At 40.1% G+C, this 22,306-nt stretch overlaps 1 protein-coding gene and 1 long non-coding RNA gene across 3 annotated transcripts in view; both read right to left on the reverse strand.

Annotated features, from left to right (window-relative positions):
• ADGRA3 (adhesion G protein-coupled receptor A3) overlaps nucleotides 1-22,306 on the reverse strand; it is a 50,637-nt gene that overhangs the window by 12,835 nt on the left and 15,496 nt on the right. The window contains exons 3-14 of one of the 2 annotated variants that reach the window (XM_081207604.1): nucleotides 19,597-19,668; nucleotides 18,823-18,894; nucleotides 17,559-17,630; nucleotides 16,857-17,017; nucleotides 16,156-16,369; nucleotides 15,750-15,914; nucleotides 9,171-9,372; nucleotides 7,123-7,272; nucleotides 3,858-4,019; nucleotides 3,431-3,634; nucleotides 1,498-1,711; nucleotides 1,159-1,367 (exon numbers count right to left, since the gene is read on the reverse strand). In XM_081207604.1, coding sequence (XP_081063730.1) covers nucleotides 1,159-1,367; nucleotides 1,498-1,711; nucleotides 3,431-3,634; nucleotides 3,858-4,019; nucleotides 7,123-7,272; nucleotides 9,171-9,372; nucleotides 15,750-15,914; nucleotides 16,156-16,369; nucleotides 16,857-17,017; nucleotides 17,559-17,630; nucleotides 18,823-18,894; nucleotides 19,597-19,668 — 1,897 coding nt within the window. Of the gene's footprint in view, nucleotides 1-1,158; nucleotides 1,368-1,497; nucleotides 1,712-3,430; nucleotides 3,635-3,857; nucleotides 4,020-7,122; nucleotides 7,273-9,170; nucleotides 9,373-15,749; nucleotides 15,915-16,155; nucleotides 16,370-16,856; nucleotides 17,018-17,558; nucleotides 17,631-18,679; nucleotides 18,740-18,822; nucleotides 18,895-19,596; nucleotides 19,669-22,306 lie in introns of those variants that run through there. The other variant, XM_081207605.1, reaches the window with a different exon arrangement.
• LOC308594690 lies at nucleotides 14,652-15,743 on the reverse strand. The gene is made up of 2 exons (XR_014011565.1): nucleotides 15,520-15,743; nucleotides 14,652-15,275 (listed from the first exon to the last, which is right to left on the reverse strand). It is a non-coding gene; the product is annotated as an uncharacterized lncRNA (long non-coding RNA).

Raw genomic sequence — 22,306 nt, forward strand, 5'->3', positions numbered from 1 at the left:
CAAAAATAGATTTCTTTTATCTTTACTTATGTAAGGGCTTCAAAGAGAAAACTATTATACACAAACTAGAAGACCCACTGATAATGAGTATCCAAAGACAAAATAGAAAATATACTCCATAATCAAAATCTTAATAAAGAACCTGGATACTTATAAACTACTTGAAACTTATTGTTTCTTTTTCCTTATTTTTGTTTTTTTATTTTTATTTAGTGTTTCAGTTTAAAATTTTACAATCAATTATCCAACAGCCAACATAAAAACAAGATTCCAAAGAATCTCCTGGCCTCCCCTCCTCCTCTTTGTGGGTCCTATTGCTAATCATTTCCTCCTGCATCTTTTATAATAATCCAAATCTTTTACATCTTCATTATATCCAAAATTCAACATTAAACTATAAGTGTTATTCTAAGCCTACTAATGATTACAATGGTTTTTAAGATAACTTATGTATTTTCCCCATTCCTTATTAAAATTTTCGTCTTCCCGATTTCTGATTCTTCCAGTCATTTTTCGTTATCTGTTGTTACAATAGTGGTGTCAGTGTCCAAACTGCTTTATTCTTAATTATCATGAAGCTTGTTAAGGTACATTAAGACTGAGGGCAGCCTTGCAAATAGTTTGTGAGCTAGTGGTCGTCAAATACAGTGGCACCTCTGGTTACAAACTTAATTCGTTCCAGAGGTCCGTTCTTAAGCTGAAACCATTCTTATCCGTTCTTTCACTAATGGGGCCTCCCGCTGCACACGCACCTCTGACGAGCGATTTCTGTTTGCATCCTAGGCGAAGTTCATAACCAGGAGCAGCTACTTCTGGGTTAGTGGAGTTCGTAACCTGAAGCGTTGGTAACCAGAGGTACCACTGTATTATGGAGACTCACTTGTCCACACATACCTGTGTTAGTGAATTGTAGCACAGATTACCCCACATAAGAAAATGATAACCCCTCTTCCAATTTGCAAAGGCTGGGCTGTGTTTTGCCCATGATCACCTCAATATTTCTGCCATGTATATGAAACTAACGTTTTCTAAGTTGCCTTAGGAAGGCATGGTCTCTAAAGGAGGCACAGAATTTCTTTAAATAAATGAAAACTTTTCACCTTTGATAGAAAAACATATTAACCACATAAATTTGGATAAAATGAACAGCTCACATACCATCAGTACTGCATAGTTACTGAGTGAGTAGCACTGTATAGTAGTGACGTTTTCATCTGAAGAAAGAATGTGACATCCATCAGATTTCCATCCTCCTTGCCCATTCAGCAAATCAAAGTCCCACTGCACTGCAACAGCATCTGCTCCATGCGCAATGCGCCGCAATGTCACATTGATAGGAGTGTGTTGATGGGGCAGACTCAAGCCATCTTGTTTGGTTATAAAGAAAGAAAATGGGATTTTATCTTATTACATGCAAACTGAAGCACTGACATTTTACGATTAAAGACAAAGACAGAGGCGATAGTTCTCGGAACAGATAATTTGCTTGAAACACACCTAATTTGGTGAGGATAACCGGCGTGACCACTGTAAGGCGTTTTCTATCCACAGCTAAAGTTGTTGAATTCCCTGTTGTTGGGAAAAGTTTCCCATTGCGAAATGCAATAAGTTGAAGCTTGTAGACAGTGTCATCTGCTGGCCTGATCTCTCTTTTGTGCTTGTGTGAAAAAAGGGCAGGTGGAAGTTGTATTGAGGCCTCCACAATTGTGTTCTGCAAAACAGACATGTGGTGTTAATACTGAAACAAAAGACAATGCTTCCTATCTCGGCTTTGATATGTTGTTCCCTCCATCCCTCAGCACTGAGTTTCCTTTCCTTAATGCGTGCTCAGGGGTGTGCCTGTCAAAACATCATTTCTTTTGTGAGGAATTGCTTCCATGAGGTTAGCTTGCCGTGACCTGACTAAGCAATGCCTGAAGCCTCCTGAGCAAATGGAAGGGTTAACCCAATTCAAATAAATTATCCGCATATTCTATTAGGAGAAGCAATTGTAGATGTGAAAAGTAAATTGAGAATAGTAGTTGCCAGTTATAGCTCCCCTCACTTCCAGCTCATGGAAGAGAACATACCGTATTTTTCGCCCTATAGGACGCACTTTTTCCCCCTCCAAAAATGAAGGGGAAATGTGTGTGCGTCCTATGGGGCGAATGCAGGCTTTCGCTGAAGCCTGGAGAGTGAGAGGGGTTGGTGCGCATGGACCCCTCTCGCTCTCCAGGCTTCAGGAAGCTATCCGCAAGCCTTGGGAGGTCCGCAGAAGTTCCCGTCGGGCTCCCAAGGCTTGCGGATAGCAGCCTGCATCCCGAAGCCTGGGGCATGCTGCACAGCACGCCCCGGGCTTCGTGCAGATATCGGGAAGCCCCACAAACTCGGGGGACAGCGGGGAGGCGGAGCGCCGCCATCCTGCTATTCCCCGACCTGGTTTGGAGGCTGGCGGTGGGAAGAAGCGTGCTTCTCCCCACCGCCAGCCCCACAAGCTCGGGGGACAACGGGGAGGCGGAGCGCCGCCATCCCGCTGTTCCCCGACGTGGTTTGCAGAGTTGCCTGCGTCCCGAAGAGAGATGCCTGCATCCCGAAGCCTTCGGGCAGATATCCACAAGCCTGGGGAGACCGGCGCGACTTCCCGCGGGCTCCCTAGGCTTGCGGATAGCAGCCTGTTCTGGGGGCTGGGGTCGGGGAAAGCTCGGGCTTCCCCCGCCCCAGCCCCGCGCCTGGGGGGGAAAATATTTTTTCCCCTTTATTCCCCCCCCCAAAAAAAAACTAGGTGCGCCCTATGGGCCGGTGCACCCTATGGGGCGAAAAATATAATTCTAAAGGAATGATAAAGGATAAAGGAAGAAAATTCCGTAGACAGTGTGGAAGAAAATCCTTGTGTTGTCTGTTAAAACTTTTTAAGAATTCCATTTGCCAGTTAAGTTGGACTTTCCCTCTGTATCTCAAAATACACTTATTACGTAATCTCAAAGCAGGGCTGGGAAAAACTCCTACCCGAAACCATGGAGAGTCACTGCCAGTCATTGAAGAGACAATACTGAGCTAAATGGACCAATAGCTTAGGGACACAGGAAGCTGTTTTATACCTTCATCTATACAATATAATTTCTTTAGGGTCAGCTTAGCAAGCATCAAACACAAACTATGTATATTCAACAAAATCAAGTGATCAAGCTATTCCTGAGCTGTACATTTCAGTCTGCAAAAGGGATGGGTGGGACCTCCCTCAAAGAAAATTAGCCTACCAAGGGGAATGGGTTTGGCCTAGCCTTCTCCCCAAAATAGTTAGTGTACTTTTGTGTGCGCGCATGAAGTAGAATATTTTAAACAAAGCTTACCTGCTGAATATATAAATTGCCTCAAACACACATTCTCTCTCTCTCTCTCTCTCTCTCTCTCTCTCTCTCTCTCACACACACACACACACACTTAATCTAACCTTAAGTGCCAGGCTTGACAATGTATTTGAGACATTGCACTTAAAGCCCAGTTGCTTATCAAGGCTTCCATCCAGATCTCTTCGTCCATATTCAGGAAGTCCTGTGCGGTCTGCTGCCGCTACTTTCTGGAACACAGTGCAGGTCATTCCGGTGAAGCTAGTTCCTTTTATTACATAAGCTTCCACGGCAATATTTGGAGAATACTGTAGAAAACAAAGATACAAATAGATAGATGGACACATACACACAGAGAAAGATATGTCTGAAACCTGCTATATAGTGGTAATTTAAACCAGTTAAAGTACACAATTTCCTTTCAAAATTCCAAATGTTCTGTTCCTACATAGTTGAATAGCTTCCATTAAAAATAATCTACTATTTAAATAAAGCGGTGCTTATCAACGAATAAAAAGTGTCATTTCCTACCGTTGAGTAAACCTGAGCTCCATTAGCTAGCCGGTATGTAGCAATCTTCTGCAAGCACTGTACAATTCGGGTACAAGCTTTAGCTTCCCTCTGTGCCATCCACAGAATGCGTTCATCAGCTAGCATTATGTTACTTGCAATATCAACCATCACATCACCAAGCTAACAGAGGAAAGAGATCAGAAAGGCTGACATACATGTTTGTGTACCATTTTCATATTTTTTTAAAAAAATTATTCTCCCTGTCCTGCAGCACTTTATTACATTTTTATTCCACCATTTCCACGTACTGAAGGAGCTCAGTATAGGGTTCTCTCCTCACCCAGTTTTTATTGACCACAAGCACACTAATTTAGAAACTATTTTCAAGTAACAGACATACCTATTTAAATTTATTTTTTAAAATCATAACTAGCAGAGACTAAACCCTTTTGAGTTTGCAATTTAACTCTGCAATATCCATCATTCTGTTTGAGGCCTATTATAGAGAAATGGGGAGACACACACACACACACACACACACACACCTATTTCCATGCTACATCGTTTCCTATTTTTCATCAATGTGTTTTAGAGTTTTTTCTTCTTTGATCGTGGACATTTTCATAGTACTCTTGCTTTCCCCAGTCAAACATATATATATTTAAGTTCCCATGTGCAGAGTTAGTTCTTCAATTGCAGTTCACTAGCTCAGATTAAAGAAGAGGCTGCTGCCCACATGTATGCCTTTCTACTAATAGTAGTTGATCTCTCTTATAATTTAATCTAAGAAAGCAAATTCTACAGTGCTCCTAGTACAACAATGCATAAAACGTGCCTGCCTGGCCTCATAATAAAGACACGAAAGAAATATGTGTTTTTAGAAGTAGAAGTAGGAATTTAAGACAGCCTGATGTATATGCCTATTTTGTTTTAGTTTTTCTATTAAATAAGCAAAAAGTGAGAAAGGAAAATTTAAAAAGCAATTTCCTTCTTATATTGCTGTTGAAATAAACCTAAAAATGGCCAGAGCCTAGTGAAATTTGAAAACCTAGGCTGGGGTGAGCAGGATACTAAGGCATCAAGTGATGGGGTTTCAATGATCTATATAGCTTCTTGATACCCTCACCATGGGCTAATGGGTAAATCATCAAAAATAAAATTTAGCCTAGTTGGTTTTTTTCTAAAAAAACCTGCCTGTCAAGCTTTAATATGTATACACTTGCACCTTGCGACGCGAACATTTTGGCTCCCGGACGCAGCAAACCCGGAAGTGAGTGTTCCGGTTTGTGAACGTTCTTTGGAACCTGAACGTCTGATGCGGCGTTGAACAGACTTACGGAACAAATTCCGTTCAACTTCCGAGGTACCACTGTATATATATTCCTGCCCCTAAAATCAAGTTTTCCCAGTGTCCAGTGCCTTCATTATTTACAGAAATGCTTTCTAGAGAGATTAAGGGAGGAAGAAAATAAACTCAGGACAGTCAGAAGGCATACAACGCAGCAAATTTGCTGAAGCTAGAAAGGCTTGCTCAGGATGGAAAATCAGAATGAGAACCCTACCATGCATTCTGAATATTAAGAACTGCAGGTCATTCGCGGAAGGGGAGTTCATCACCTACACCCCACTCCTTTCTGCGGCTACCTGTACCCTCAAAGCCTCTGTAGAGGGTTGGGGACCCCCTCCTGAATAGTATAGAATGAGGCTTGGGAGATTGCTTGGGGAGGTGTGTATTGGCCAAAACTGGCAAAGGGACCTCGCCCAAGCAGAGGCCACTAGAGAGGATTTTTGGAGGGCACAGGTGGTGTAGCGATAGGGGATGAAAAAGGCCTCTATTTGACTTCCTTCTGCTCATGGTACTCAAGATTCAAGCCCTTGTGTATGTCAGCAAGAACTTCCTTGGAGGCTAAAAACTGTAATGAATAAATAAAACATGTGCTTCCTAAGACGCTGAGGGACACACATACTGGGATGTGCTGAGGATTTAGCACCTGCCATTTGCCCTTCACAATATTTGTTACAATAAACACCTGCATAGCCAAAGCAGTTGTGACAAATCCCAATAAGGAAATGGAAGCAGCTCTGAACTATGGATAATGTTGCCATATAGCTTGTAGGTCCCAATTTTACCTAGAAGTGCTGTGTTGCAATAAATGGATGCTGCAAGTTCAATTCATTAATCCTTATTTTTACTTCCATGTAAACTATATAAGGGACGCGGGTGGAGCTGTAGTCTAAACCACAGAGCCTAGGGCTTGCCGATCAGAAGGTCAACGGTTCAAATCCCCGCAATGGGGTGAGCTCCCATTGCTCGGTCCCAGCTCCTGCCCACCTAACAGTTCAAAACCACGTCAAAGTGCAAGTAAATAAATAGGTACTGCTCCAGCCGAAAGGTAGACGGCATTTCTGTGCGCTGCTCTGGTTCGCCAGAAGCAGCTTTGTCATGCTGGCCACATGACCCAGAAGTTGTACGCCGGCTCCCTCGGCCAATAAAGCGAGATGAGCAAGCAACCCCTGAGTCGTCCGCGACTGGACCTAACAGTCAGGGATACCTGTACTTTTACCTTTAAACTATGTAATATACTGAACATTTATACTTAAATAGAAAGCTAGCATACTTGATTTTTATGGCTGAGCAAAGCAAGACTAAACTGGGTTTCACTAAGTAATGTTAAGAATGCATTGTCTATTGCCACATTTACTCTACTATGACAAACACTGCTCATGAATTTCTGTCTGGCATTTTTATAGCTTTTATTGCCTTCAAGCAGTGGCAGAACAGTGGCAGATTGTGTCAATCTGGACCTCATACATCACAGAAGGAAAAACAACATCCTTATAATGCAATAAATCAACCTGTAATCCATGGCCTACACATATTTTAGGTCACATTAAATCAATCACTTAATGAACAACTTGGATTGCTCCACAGCCACAGTCCATGACACTGTAATACTACAGCTCTTGCCAGAATAATTTTAAACATTTGTTCCCAGGTTCTTTTTTATTTGACTGCAGATATTGAGTGCACTGCAGATATTTAGTACATTGTGGTCTCCAACATTCAAATGTGCCTAAACATAAAGATCAATAAAGTTCAACAGTGAAATGGAAAGCCTCTAACCACAAGCACATACTTACCCTTAAAGGCTATTTGAGGAATACTCTAATTTAGCTGGTCTCTATAGTTACAGCTTTTAAGAGGTTTGGATATTAACCGACAGCGCAGTTTAGCTTTAGCAAGGGCATTTTAAAAAAGAGATATTGAGGAAAACATAATTACCTCTTTGTACTTCTCAGCAAATCTTCCAAATTTTTCTATCATTTCAGCCACAAAAATAACATCCATTTTGTCAGAAAAGTTTGCAGCTTCGACAGTGTAGGCTAACAGTTGTCGAGCTGTTGCTACAGCATTGGTAAGGTTCAGCGGCATCTGTATGGAACACAATAATTGTATAAATTACATAACCAAGACAAAACAATAGGGCCAATTCACATTAGCATCTGTCATAAAGGTATGTGTTTATTATTATTAAAGATTTTCTTGCTTTACAGAAGGTGTAATGTCTCTCGTATTTTTTCCATGTAACATTTTTACAAATCAGTTTCATTTGTTGAGACATTTTGGGGGGGGGAGAGATAGGGGGTGATGTATCTATTTTGCTTAATGTATGTAGGGTTTGGTGTCAGCGTTGCCCGTGCAGGTTCTCTGCTGTTCACTTGTGTTCCTTTGGTGGTGAGAGAGGTTGGGGTTGGCCTAGGGTGTGGTTGTTTGTTTGTGATTGACTGTGGTGATCTTTGTTTTCGTGTGTGAGTGGGGTGGGTGGGTGTTTTGGATCAGGTTAGCCATACTGATTTGTATGCTGTTGGTGGATTATTGTCATTGTCTTGTTGGGTTGTGTATGTGATAAAGGTATGTGTTTATGAAGTTTAAAATGTAACCAGTTTACAAATAGAGCAATTCTATTGTTTGTGTCAGCCATAGTGAGGCAGAATCTGTGGCAAACCAAATAGCCATGTCCAAATAAATGCCAGCTAGTTGCATCCAGGGTGGGAGGCAACTTTACTTCTGCAACCCCACCCCCTCCATTTCTGGTAAAAGGCATGCAAAAGTTCTTCAAGCTGGGGCGCTGGAAAGATGCAGTCAACGAAAGTAGCTGAATGTGACTGAGACGAAACAATAACCAGACAAAGTTTAAACAGCTTCCTATGTTTTTATGACTGCAATGGGGGGGGGGGGGAATGACAGCACCAGTCAGGACTGGCATTGTTTCACGGTCTGTTTGGAAACACTTTGTGGAAATAAAGTAGGTCAGGAACAGGCAACTTCATGGCTTTCCCAATAGGCCCCATTTATGCCCATGGTGGAATGCTGCCAGCAGGACGTATATGCCCACAAAATTTTCCAACAGCTTCCTTTGGGCCAATTTAAGGATTGAAGCCTTAGTCTACCTTAGCAAAAATATGAGTAAGCACAGCAAAGTGAAAAAAGAAGAAAAGAAGCAGCAAATTCTGATTTCCTAAAAACTTGGAAGCAATGATCAGTAATCGACCTTGTCACAGGGCTATCTAGCACCAATTCCCCTGAGAGAAAGATAATCAGATGTTAGCTGCTAATAGCCTCCAAGTATGAGGATCTTACTGCACATATTGCATATTTATATTGTGAGTCACTTTAGGACTACAGGCAAAATGTGAAATAGAAGACCTAATAAATACGAAACTGATCCTGCAGAGTAAGCTGCAACAAGCAAACATGCTTACTTTTAAAAAACAACTCCTAATAGTTCACTGCACAAAGATGCAAGCTCATATGTTAAAACTGAGCTTCTCTCTAAGCAGCTACATCATTCAGTTGTGTGCTAGTAAAATCATTAACATTAAAAAAGAAAATATAATGAGAACACGTGTTTTCCACCTGCTTATGATCTAATACTGGGCCTCAGGTATCCTAGGCATACTTATAAACAAGCAATCTTTTTTTTTTTAAAAAAAAAAAAAGCTACATTAAAATGTAGACTTTTCAAGCTACCCACTCCTGAAAAGCTGCACCTGAAGATCAAACACACTTATCGGGCAGAATTTGATAAAGGATGAGGAACTAAATCTGGATGAAGAAATGAGCAACCCATCCAAGCACAGACAGAATTTACTTAGGGGCACAAAAAGGGCAATTTGGATCCTGGCATAACACATTACACTTTAAACATGTGTTCTTCACTGAAGAGGAAACCCTCTTCTGGATGGAAGAATAAAGACAGCATGGAAAAATCTTACAAGAATTTATGTGCAAAACATTTTATGTTAAGATTGGGAGAAAGAATGAATAACCTGATTAAACATATACAGGATTTGAGTGGCATCATTTGTATATTGGCAACGAGAGTAATCCTCTTCGGCCCAAAATCCTCCCCTATCACATCTGCGCCAAGCTCTCTTCTCAGCCTGGGAGTTTCCTGTATATATTCCACTGCCACCTGAGTAACGAGTGCACACCAGGTATGAAGTAATACCTGCCAACGTACGAGGCCACCTAAAGAGTTGAAGGCAAAAGATTAAGACAGAGATTTTCAGGGCCGCTCTGGAAAAAAAGTAAACAGAAGAAATAAGGACTGGATCACAAAATGAGACACACTTCAAATCTACATATATGCAAACCACATAAAATTTCAACTTGGCTAGCCTTCATCATTGCCATGCTCTTTATATGTTAACATTACAAGCCTTTTAATCTCCATATCCTACTGTTTTAGACTTTTCCACAATTTGGCAAGGGGAGGGGGGTTACACCAAATCACCAGAGAAGTTATATACAATTTTCCACCCAAAGTGAAAATGAACTCTTCATTTTAATTTAAAAGTAATTATCCAAAGTTTATAGTGTATTGGCATTGCAACTAAAATACAAGAGCAACAGGCTACATTTATAAATGAAGTTTGTACTGTGTCCTGTAATTAAGTAGAAGTTTATGTTTAAGACAACAATTCTTGGGGAGCAACAGAATTATTCTATCCTATTGTTCTCTAATTTTGGCTATAATTTAAAAGTGAAATGAGGCAGCCCTGCAATTCAACTCAGAATAATAATTGCACTTGTCAATTAAAGTATCAAACACTTTGACTTTTGACAAAACTAGAACAAGTAATATTATTCAAGGGATTATGTTAAAGAGCTTAAAAACTCTGTGGAAAATATTTTTAATCTCTCAATGCCATAATACAGAAACTTAATTAAATTACTTGGAGATGCAATGAGTACTCCATCTTACCCCTGTTGTCTTTTTTGTTTAATAAAAGAGTATTGAGTAAAGTGGGCCAATAAAGGTAACCAGAGATAAAGATGAAGGATATTAAACACTACTGTATTTTAAACATAAAGGCTACAATCTTTTGCACACTTTCTTGTTTGGGAGTAACTTCCACTGAAATCTGTACGTTTTACTCTTGAATAAACATTCACAGGATTGTTTTAGAGCAGTGTTTCCCAACCGGTGTTCCGCGGCACACTAGTGTGCCGTGAGACATCGGCTGGTGTGCCGTGGGAGGGAGGCGGGCGAGGCGGGCGGCGAGGATCCGCGGCGAGCCGGGGGCAGCTCCGCGGTGGTGGTGCCGAGCGGCGGGGCAGCGCGCGCAAAAGGGAGGAGCGCGAGACAGCGGAGGAGGAGGCCGGCATGTCCGGGCAGCAGCAGCAACAGCAGCAGCAGCAACTCCCGGCGACGGCTCCTCAAGCCCCGCCGCCGCCCCCTCCTCCGCCCGCTATCGCCACCACCACCACAACAGCCGCCGCCGCCTCAGCTGCCGCCGTCCCTCAGTCCCTCGCTCTGCTGCCTCCTCCCACCCCGGCAAGGGGGAGGGAAAAAACTTTCACTTTTGTGCGTCCCTCCCGGCATGACGCTGCGCGCTGACGTCACGGGGCGGGGCTTTAATGGTGGTGTGCCGCGAGATTTTTTTCCGGTAAACAGGTGTGCCGTTGCCCAAAAACGTTTGGGAAACACTGTTTTAGAGGACTGATAAACCAATGAAAATGATCAACCAATTAACTACATTATAAATTAGGCCCTTGTGGAAAGTATCTAATTTACACATGTTTATACCAAATTCACATAATGTTGATGTACCAGACAGTTCACAACCCCCAAAAAAGTTATACACAGAAACCCCTCAAATCCCGGAATTTATCTTTTTTTTGGGGGGGATGTTTTTATTTTTCCCCTTTTGGATCTAAGCATGTTGAGAAAATTATTATTTCTATGTATTAACACACAAGTTTAGCTAAAGTATTCAATGATATTCTTCAAGATACTCTACAGAAATGTGTAGAGTAAGAAAGTGAAACCTATTATTTCCACAAAGTTAAAGAACTAACATAGGTCTGCCTTCTTTTTCTTGAAACACTGTTCTTGCAACTACTGATACTTGGTTTACTGAGAGTTTGCCTGTGAGTGAGTTAAACTGGCAGTTTAACTATTCCTTAGGTATAAATCGTAACTGTCTTTCGGGAAGATTTTAAGACCTCAAAACAGATACCATTTATCTTTGATGACGATAAACTGTAACAATGGAAAACACTCATGTGTTTACTGGATTTTTAGACAAGCACCAATACAATCCTTTACATACAATGTTGACTCATTATTAGAAACCTTTCCAAAAGTGTAAATTGCACCAGTTTTGACAGCTTTAAAATTTTGAAGAGGGCAACAAAAATGATCAAGGGAACAGTAGAATATTTTCTCTATAAGGAAAAGATAAAAAAGCATCTGGAGCTTTTTAGGTGTAGACAAAGGACTAAGGGAAAGACACAATAGAGGTTTCCAAAATTATGAACAGGGTGGAGATTATAATATAAATTTTCTTCCTTGAATATAATGATAGAACTTGGGGACACTCAGTGAAATTCAGGGGTAGTAAATTCAGAACAGAAAATTCAAAACTTGCGAAATTCACTGCCACAAGGACGTTATTTAAAGCATATGTATCCTGAATTGAGGCACTTAATATGGCTTACACCACACAATCAATATTTTTTGTGAAAATATTAAACACACAGCACGTAACAGTAAGCAAAATTAAAGAAACAAACGGCAGTAGAGACTCAAGCTAAGCTAAAACAAGCAAAGGAACAGTTCTATGCCAAACACCTACAGGCCACAGGTCTGCCAGGACAACAAAGTTTTCAGTTTTGTGCAGAGAAGCCTTAGAGAGGCCACAAAAATCTCCCAGGGTAAGAAGGCATCTCATGCGGAAACCCTATCCCACATTCCTACCAACTGAATGAGTGCCAAAGGTTAAGATGGGTTTCAGAAAAGAAGCAGTTAAATTCATAGAGAACAGATCAGTGGCTATTAGCCTTAACAGAAAAATGGAACTTTTATGTTCAGAGCCTGTGAACTGCAAAACAGTTTGGGGAAAACAAACGTGAGACAGCTCTTGCCTTCATGCCCTTTCTATAGGCATCCCAGAAACATTCAGTAGGCCATTGCTGAAAACAGAATGCTAGACTAGATGAACCTTTGGTTTGATTCACCAGAGCTGCCATATTCTTAACTATTTTCAGGAAAATCCTGAAAGAAAGATGTGCTAAAATAAACGTGAATGGTTTTTCAAAATTGGTTTGCTATTTTACATTTTGCCATGGTGAGAACTAACAGGATTCTGTTTGTGCATGATGCACAAAATAAATGCAGTTGTAGAAAACCATATTGCTGCGTAAATGCGGAGCTAGTCTTTTTTCAATTTGAAAAGGACAATCAAACTGAAATGAATGAAGTATAGCTAATACATATGTCCTTCTTTCTTTGCTTGAATATACTATTTTCTCCCTAGAGAAGAGATGCATTTAAGTTCTTCTACTTCAGTATGAAATAGCTTCTAAGCAGAATCAAAATAGACACTTCCAGCTATGCTGTAGCCGTCCAAACCAAGAACAATAAAGGTAAATGTTCCTAGGTGCATTTACAGCCATCTGCTCAGAATAATTTCCTTTACAAGCCAGAGCCTGCTTTCTGTATGGCCTCAAAAGGTGAAATATAGCTCTTTGTTATTGCTTTTTTTATACCACAGATAGAAGGTTTTTGCAGTAAACCCAACTCTAGTGAACCTCCTGATAAAATGAATGTTTCCAGAAATTGTGTTTCCTTCCAATGAATTCCAGAGAGGCAAAATCCTATTAAACTGAACAATCACTGCTAAGCACAGGTTAATTTCATAGAGAATGCTCAAAAACAGGCTTTACCATCTGTTTTTACCTCTAATTGTAAGTCCAAAACGAACCATTCACAATTGTATTTTAAAAGTTATTTAAATTCCTCTGCATTTTTTTCATAAACACTGCCAGAAACTTTCTTATATTTTTTTATCTTCTCAACTCAACACAGCATTTCCTATAAATGGAAAAGGTTGCACCAGGGAAAGGACTAAAGTAACAGGAGAAGGGCAGACATGGCTTGGCTCCAAAGAACTACTTGAGGCATTTAAGGGCCTGGAGATGGCTAATGAAATTTTACACCTTTCATCTTTGAACTGTTGAAATACCACACACACAGGCCACTTCCTCCAAATGTTGTATCACAAAATTGCTTTTAAAGCACCTCTCAATTTCAACAGAGATCTGTGATGCAGTAATTGAAGGTTGGAGAACCAAAAGTACCAATCTCCCCTAGGTACACAGAAATAGAGTAGTTTTGATCCATGTCTTACTGAAAAGGTGACCAATGCAAACCTAACATATATTTTGAGCATATAAAGGCCACCATTTCCTAAGGGCGTATCTCCCTGTAAACTCACCTGGTCACCTCTGACAAGCAAGAAATGCTTGAAAGTAAAACAGGCAAAAGGGGGTCTTTCATTCCCTCTTTTGAACAATCAACCCCTGTTTGTATGTCAAATGGACCAGGATATCAGCACCAAAGCCTTGAGAGGACTGAGCTAGGAAGGAAACAAGTCAGAGCCCGGTTTGTCATTATGTGTGAACAACATACAATTGTGGTTTGTTTCCCTCAAACAAACCATGAGTGCTAAGCCAAGAACAAATCTTGGTTTCCCTCAAGAAGTAAACCACAAGCCCAGGTTCACATACAACCACCATTTCCTTCACAGTGCAGCATGAGCAAGGGAGAAGACTGAAGCAACAGTATTTGAGCAGCATGTTACTCATTCAGCTTAAACCATAGTTTACTTCACCTATGTTTTAATATGACAAGCAAGCCAAGTCAGTGTCTCACAAATTATTTTTGTAGGGATAAGCAAGCAAACAAGCTAATAAACAATTTGTGGGCTATACATGCAAGGTATTAAGCCTTAACTTGAAATCAAGGCATTTTATTCATTTACTTGACAAGGTTTACATACCACTTGACAAAAAACTTCTAAGCTGTGCAGTCTTATATCCTGCAGTTCATAGCGTATGTTTCCACCACATGGAAGTGATATCCATGTACAAAATCATCCTATGCAAAGTGATCCTGAATTGGAGGTGGGGAGAGGGAATGACAGGGACAGGCTAACAAAAATCAAAAGACAAATGGCCTCTACACTGACTTACTTCACTTCACAGTACGCACTACTGCTAGAAAGTGCAACAGACATAAGTTAGAAAAGGCGTTACCTTACACAGAGAGACTCTAACTGTTATGGCTGGCACCTCCAGAGGCAATGTGCTGTTAGTGTAACCAGCAGCAAAGAGGTCAGAATGGAAAAGGTGAAGAAAGAAACAAGTGCAAAATGAAGGTGAGTGTGTGCAATGTCCAACAGTAATTAACATCGCCTAGATGCAGATAGTGGTTGTTACATCTATTATACTTACTGCTTGAACACAGTAATATGCAAACTGGTTTTAAATGACTGAACAAATAAACCAAGAGCAGGGAACCTTCTTCAGTCAAGGGGCCACATTCTCATCTGGGCAACCTTCCAGGGGCAAGGCCAGGGGCAAAGCTGAGCAAAGAGGCAAATGTACATTTTACCTTTGTACAGGACACGCCTCTCTATCTTCCATTAAGGCAACCAGGAAGAGTGATCACATTCTAGCCAGGCAAAAACACATAAGGAGGGTATGAATTGAGGCAGATTTAGGGAAGTGTGACTGGTTCGGTCACACTGGGCGCAGAGACTTGGGGGCGCTGCAGGGGACACAGCAACTATTATTTAGAATGGAGCACAAGAGGCACCAAATTTTGTCATCACACAGGGCACTGCTGAAATTTGAGATCCCAAGGTCCGCCACTGGCATAAAATAAGGGATGTGCATTAGGAAGTATCTGAAGAGCCACGCAGAGGCCAGGAGGGCTGGATTTGGCCTCTTCTTGTGAGGTTTCCACCCCTTAAATAATCTAAGTGGTGTTTCTAGATAACGTTTTATATTTCAGTCCACCTCAGCAACTTTTTATTTTATTTTTTTAAGTTAAATCAAGGCTACTTATTCTACATTAATACCAGCTTTGTACAGTGGTACTTCGGGTTACATACACTTCAGGTTACATACGCTTCAGGTTACAAACTCCGCTAACCCAGAAATAGTGCTTCAGGTTAAGAACTTTGCTTCAGGATGAGAACAGAAATCGTGCAGCGGCGGCACAGCAGCAGGAGGAGGCCCCATTAGCTAAAGTGGTGCTTCAGGTTAAGAACAGTTTCAGGTTAAGAACAGACCTCCAGAACAAATTAAGTTCTTAACCCGAGGTACCACTGTACTTTTAACTGATATTTTTAATCTGAAGGAGTTGTGATGGCTTTCTCCCAACAAGGAGGCCCAATAAATAAGACACTGGCTCTTCATTTCCTTATCTAATGCAACTGAGAGTCATGATAACTCACCCTTTATCATAAAGGAGAACAGAATCAGGTAACATTTGAACTCAAAAGCAATCTGTAAGAGCAGCAGGCACATTCTCCTTCAAAGCTGTCATCACCAACCTGAAGTCGCCTTTGTTGTTGACAACTCTTTCCGGCGGGCAGTACTGCGCAGAGCTGTTCAATACCACTATGTCAACAGTCCTTGAATTATTCCCACGTCTGGTGTGCACATGACACCCCCAGTTTCCAGTAGATCCAGCTTGAATGTTTGAGATGGTCAGAGCACTAAGGTAAAAGGCAAAACCAGCATTCAAGAGCAAGTAAACAATTTTTTAAAAAGGTGAATAAATGCCTGCTTTGCCAAAGAGATCTACTAGAATAGAGCTTGCAAACATAAGGCCCGCCAGATGTCATTTGACTCAAACTTTGATCAGTCCCAGGAAACACAGCCAATGGTCAGGGATGATGGGAGTTGGAACCCAGTAACATCTGAAGGGCCACAAGAAACTACAGCCCAAATACTCACCTTGCAATGAGTGAGCAGTTATGGATCATGTTTTTTTCAACAAAAATGCCTTGGGATTCATCAGTTTCAACTATCTTCCCATCCTGGTACCACAGAACCTGCATGTCCTGATCAATATACGAAGCCATACATTGGAAAGGCAGGCTGTCTCCTTCAAATACAACCTGACGATGAGAGGGAGTCATGTAGAAAGATGGTAATTCCAGAGGGGGGTCTGTATTCCATTGAGACAAAACACCATGTTTTAGATCAATATAGTGTATTTACTGAATGTAAAATAAAAAATTCTTTTAGAGAATTGCCATGTCATATAACCAGAAGCAGCATCAGCCTAAAAGGAATGATAATTACAAAATATTAGATTGCACTTACTGCAAGTTAAAGATTCTCAAACTACCAGCCAACCTGGTCTTATATTGAAAATATTAATTTAAATACAAGAGTAACACCTAAAGTTGAATGTCACACTGGTTGTCTAAACCTCAACTTCATGTATTATGTTTATTGTTCCTGGGGCCGTCTATCGCTGTCCTCAAAGACAGAGGGGGTAAATGGGCTAAACTTATTTTTTCCTTTTTTAAAAAAAGAACACTTAGGCCTTGGTGTTAGTGCAAAAGTACCAAACTGAGTGAGAAGAAGGGAAAGGTGCACTTTGGGAATAGTTATTAAGAGTCAGCATTGCTTTGTTATAATGTTCTTACCACAAGTTAGAAGACCTTGCTTAACACTCAAAACTGGTTGAGCCTGCAGTGACTTGGGGTAAGCACATCTGGTCTCACGAACAGTTATATTTCTTTCTTGCAACCACTGCTGCATCCACAAAATATTACAGTCACAAAGTAGATAATCAGTCTGAAATTCACTGGAACAAACAAAAGACAGATTTTTGTTTTTTAAAGAGGCAAAATCCCACTGAAACTGGTATAAATTTGGTGTATATAACTGAGCTATTTCCAAATATTTGTAATCAATCAACAGCCCAACTCCGCATTACTGAAAATGCTCAACTAGGCCATATAAATTCAGTAGCTCATTTGTCCATGCATACCTTCTTAAGTCACTTGTAACATTACAGTGGCCTAAAGAACAGCCAACAACTCTTCCATTTGCCTAAACTTTTACACTTGGTTATCCTTTCATACTTAAGTTTTCTGGAAGGAATTCTTATATGCCACAGGACACCTGGGAGGTGCTGTTAATATTCCTATGTTCATACTTGCTCAGTACAACACTTGTAGTTTGAAGAAACAGCAACAAAAAAATCATAACGCCTGAGGCAAAACTGGCTTTTCAGTAAAATAAAATGAAATCTAATTTGGTTATGTTCTGTACTTAATTTTAACACCAGTATCTTTTAGCTTTCAAAATTACACCAAAAAAACCTCACCCAGATTCACACTTACAGAGATTTCAGTGATGTGAGATGATCAAATGTTCCTTGCGCAAGTGAGGAAAACAGGTTTCCCGAAAGATTTCTAGGAAAGTTTAAAACAGTGACATTAGATACGTACAAGTGGGACTGACAACAAACTTGTTGCAGTGTAGGGTGTTGTTATTCAGGGTTTAATTCTCCCCCCGCCCAGTTTTTCATTCCACTTCTCCAACTGTGAGCATTCCATGCCCACACACCAAACTCAATCCTTACTTTTGGGAGTTTATCTCTCCCTGCCCCCAGTATAGATTCAGGTAGGTAGCTGTGCTGGTCTGACACAGTCAAAATATATAAAATATATAAGAATATATAAAATATATTATTCTTGTGTGTGTCTGTATACGTATGTGTGTGTGTGTGTATTATTATAATATATATATTATTCTTCAGTGTATCTGATGCACACGAGAGCTTATACCAAGAACAAACTTAGTTTGTCTCTAAGGTAATACTGGTCTCTTTTTTATTTTTTTATATATTTTATATCTCTCCCCCCCCCCCCCGCCAGTATATTTTACCTAAAAGTATTTTGTATTTCTGCAAACCTTGGCACTCCCAAGCCACTTGACATCTTCCTCTTATGGTGCTTTTTTGGGTCAGCACTTGGAAGACTGAGATTGCTATTAGTACACAGCAAGTGTTCAGTCAGCTTCAAAGAAAGTCTTGTGCTATTCTGGACTATTCTGGATCAAAAACGTAGATTATTCTCAATTCCAATTGTAACTCATTACACAAACCATCATTATGGTGGGGGCTGCCCCTTAAGCAAGTACTGGTATGCATGTATCTCACCCATGTCTAGTTCTCTGTCTAGCCAGGCCACCACAGAGGAAAAGTATTACAGTGTAATTGGCAAAACAATCGCAGCAGCGGAAGTTGAATCTTTAGGTGAATAATGTGGAATATAAGTCTGTTTTACAAACCATGTATACATTTTGAGTTAGGAATACATGGTTTGTAAAACAGAATTCCAGATAAGGATTTTGCAATCCTTATATGAACAATAGACTACCAATTTAGCTAGCAATACAGTTTACTAAAAGCTTAATTCAAATTATTGCTAAAAATAATATTTAACAGAATGATACTTACAACCGAACGAGATTTGCAAGTTCTTTAAATATATCTGCATTCAGGCATCCTATTTGGTTGTTTGTTTTTAGCTAGCAATACAGTTTACTAAAAGCTTAATTCAAATTATTGCTAAAAATAATATTTAACAGAATGATACTTACAACCGAACGAGATTTGCAAGTTCTTTAAATATATCTGCATTCAGGCATCCTATTTGGTTGTTTGTTAGGTCTCTGTTCAAAACGAAAAAAGACCCCCAAAATGCTTTATTTTACCATGTAACATGTAACTCATAATTTAATTCAAGTAATTTTAATTCACCTAAAAAGTCAGTAATCGAAACCAGAATTTAGACTGTGATCAAGCAAGTCCCTTGGAACTCAATATGAGTTACTTCTGCATAGACATAGTTGGACTGCTCTGTAAGGCACCAAATTTAGGGGTGTCCATTTGAATCCTAGCTAAAATGACATAGATAAGAAAGTACTGGTCATTCAGTATGTCAGATTTGCAGGGAAGACTAATATCTACACAGAAGCAAGTCCCACTGAGTTCACTCAGGCCAGTTCCTAGGTAAGTGTGTATGTCTTAAAACACACAATTTTTCTGAATATAATAATGGAGGGAAAGAAGAGCACTGCATTATTTTCTTTTTAAATAATAAAATAAAATGCCCAAGCACCTTATGATTTCTGTACCTTCTCAGATCAACTTTTTAAAAAAAAGATGGGGCAGCAAGAACGGCATACAGTACTCTAGAGCAGTGAACAGTATAGATTTAAACAACAGTAATATGACATTGCAAAGTAAGAGGTCTTGTGCCTATGGCTTAAGGGCTTTTTTAAAAGATCAGAGAAGCTTTAGTTCAGACTACATTTAAATTGCTACTTTCTGACATTCCATTTAATTCCAGGTTAACAAATGTAAATACTTACAGTCTTTTTAGAGATGAAAGTCCTACAAAAGCTCCTGGATCTATAGTACTAATGAGATTGTTCTTAAGGTCCCTGTTTAAAAAAAAGAAAAAGAAAATTTCCAAAGTGTACGGATTATGATAGAAAAGTAGTAGTATGACTAAATTTACAAGCTGGATAACCACTTTATAATATAGGTGGGGGGGGGGAATTAAATACCCACTTCTTGATTTAAAAATTTTCTTCAGAGAAATGGGTTAGCATGAAATCCTTCCACTGATTTTCAACCTAAGTTACGAATGTTGATACCAGCCTTAATCACTGTTTTTTATGGTGACATTTCTTCCATTATCCTGACTCAATGTTAAAGAACCTGAACCTGAGCTGAGTTAGAAGCAGAAAACTCTTTTTTAAAAAAAGCCAAAGGATTTAATCTTTCCCCACATGAGCAAAATGCCTGCATACAGAGGGGTCTCGAAAAGGCTTAACAAAGCTTTGCCATCTCCTCCCAACAGCACATCTTTGGAACACATGCAGTTTTACACCAGGCTTCCTCGACTAAAGTTTGGACAGGTTAGTGAGAGAGAGGGGGGAGACTGTCAACATCCCATTACCTCCAATAAATCCCTGGTGTGCATCCACACTTGTGCAGGTACAAAGGCAAGAGTGGGAAAGCAAATCTGTTCTTCCCTACTGGGATTCTTACACCCACGTTGAGAAAAATTGTGCCCAAAGAGTTTACATCTAATCTGAAACAAAAGCTCTCTCTCTCAATGACAAATAAAATAAATTTCATCTCTGAAAACCAGAATTCTTTTTTTGCTCTTACCTTGAGATCAATAATATACACAGAATAAAAAGTATACTATGTCTGATTACTCCAGAAATCTTATTCAAGAGATGAACACTGGGTTTTCTTTACCTTGGTCATCTAACTCATCACTAAACAACACAAGGTATTCACTTTCTCCCCAAATCTCAGTGCTGCTCACTGGTGACAAACTGCACAACAATAATGAAGTTATAACTGTCAGATTAATAATTCTATGTAAGATATTGGACAAATGCTTTAGTACTGGGGTGAGGGTTCCTTTATGACACCAGCAAACTTTATTCATGCACCTTTGTTCCACATAGGTAATCTAATCCGTAGGTTAGATTACTGGAACACATTATACATAGGGCTGCCTCAGAAGACAGTTTGGAAACTTCAACTGGTGCAGAATTTGGTGACCAGCTTGCTCACTGGGGCAAGATGGTTTGAGCATATTACACCAATCCTGGCCCGATTGCACTGACTGCCAGTTTAATTTCCAGGCCTAATTCAAAGTGCTAGTGCTGACCTATGAAGTGTTAAATGGTTCAGGACCACAATACTTCAAGGACCGATACTCCCCATATGAACCTACCCGGACCCTGCAATCATCATCTGAGGCTCTTCTTTGTGTGTGCCTCCTCCACAAGAGGTCTGGAGGGTGTCATAACAAGAATGGGCCTCGTTCTGTGGTGGCTCCCCACTTGTGGAATGCCAGGGAAGCTAGTTACGTATCTTTAGGCTCCAGGCAAAAAGGTTTCTCTTCGGCCAGGAGTTTGGCTGATTAATATTCTATGGCATTTTAAATGTGTCTGTGGGAAGGAGATTATTTGTTTGTGCTTGCTTAATTATGTATTCTGTATTTTTATTTTATATTTTTCTCTTGTGAACCACCCCGGGATCTTTGGATGAAGGGAATATTCAAATTTAATAAAGAATGATGATGATGATCTTCTGATAGTGATCTTTAACATTATACTGTGGTTTCAACTCCAAGACAAAATGGTTTCACCTCCAAGACAAAATATTGAGTATCAGAAAAAGCGAAATAGTAAATAGAAGCTTTGGGGAAATGATAGTAAAGCATGACAACAGCAAACACTCTTCAATAAAAACTCAACTGGGACTTCAGGAAGAATTAAAGTAGACTGGGATGAATAACTGGCAGAGCTATCCAAATACAGCCTTTTTGGGGATGCTGTTTGACCCCAAACTTGCCAACTAAGCATCAAAAGGGCTCTGTGAAGCTGTGCCCTTAGGACACAGCTTCCTGAAAAGTGAATCTAGATGCTGACCTGGGCGCCAGAGAATCAAGCCTGGAACAACATACAAATTCCCAAGCACCATAGCAAATAACACATTTTAAGGTTAGTACTGTATTCTGCATCAAAAACTTCTGTTGACATACTATCAAGATGCACTTTGCAGGTTTACAGTCTCTCTCAGCAACTGCTGAAGTTCCTAAAATAGATAGCAGTCACTTCCCACTTGAACAAGCTACTAAGCGAAGCAACATGTATTCAGACAATCAATGAATGAAAGCTCCTGGATATATGGTTATAAGCTCCTAAAGAGATCATTGGAACTGACAAAGTTTGTGAAATGCCACATTTATACCCATTGGCTGCAATTCAACACAACATTAGGCATGCCTAAGCTCAATGATTAGAAGGGACTTAAGTGCATAGCTCTGTGCTTGATTATGCTCATCATGTTTGAATCACAGAACGACAGCATATTTATTTATGTTCTACATTACTTTCTGGTTCTAAGGAAAATGTGGTATTTGGGATGAACACAAAATGAAGGAAATGTTAAATCCTTTCCTCAAATACCTTTCAAGCTCCTGTTGAACTGCATAAAGAGACTACAGGGCTGTGCTGCATGCAAAAGGTATTGGTTTCAACCCTTGGCAAT

Source organism: Podarcis bocagei, assembly GCF_964188305.1.
Source record: "Podarcis bocagei genome assembly, chromosome: 9".
Lineage (NCBI taxonomy): Eukaryota > Metazoa > Chordata > Lepidosauria > Squamata > Lacertidae > Podarcis > Podarcis bocagei.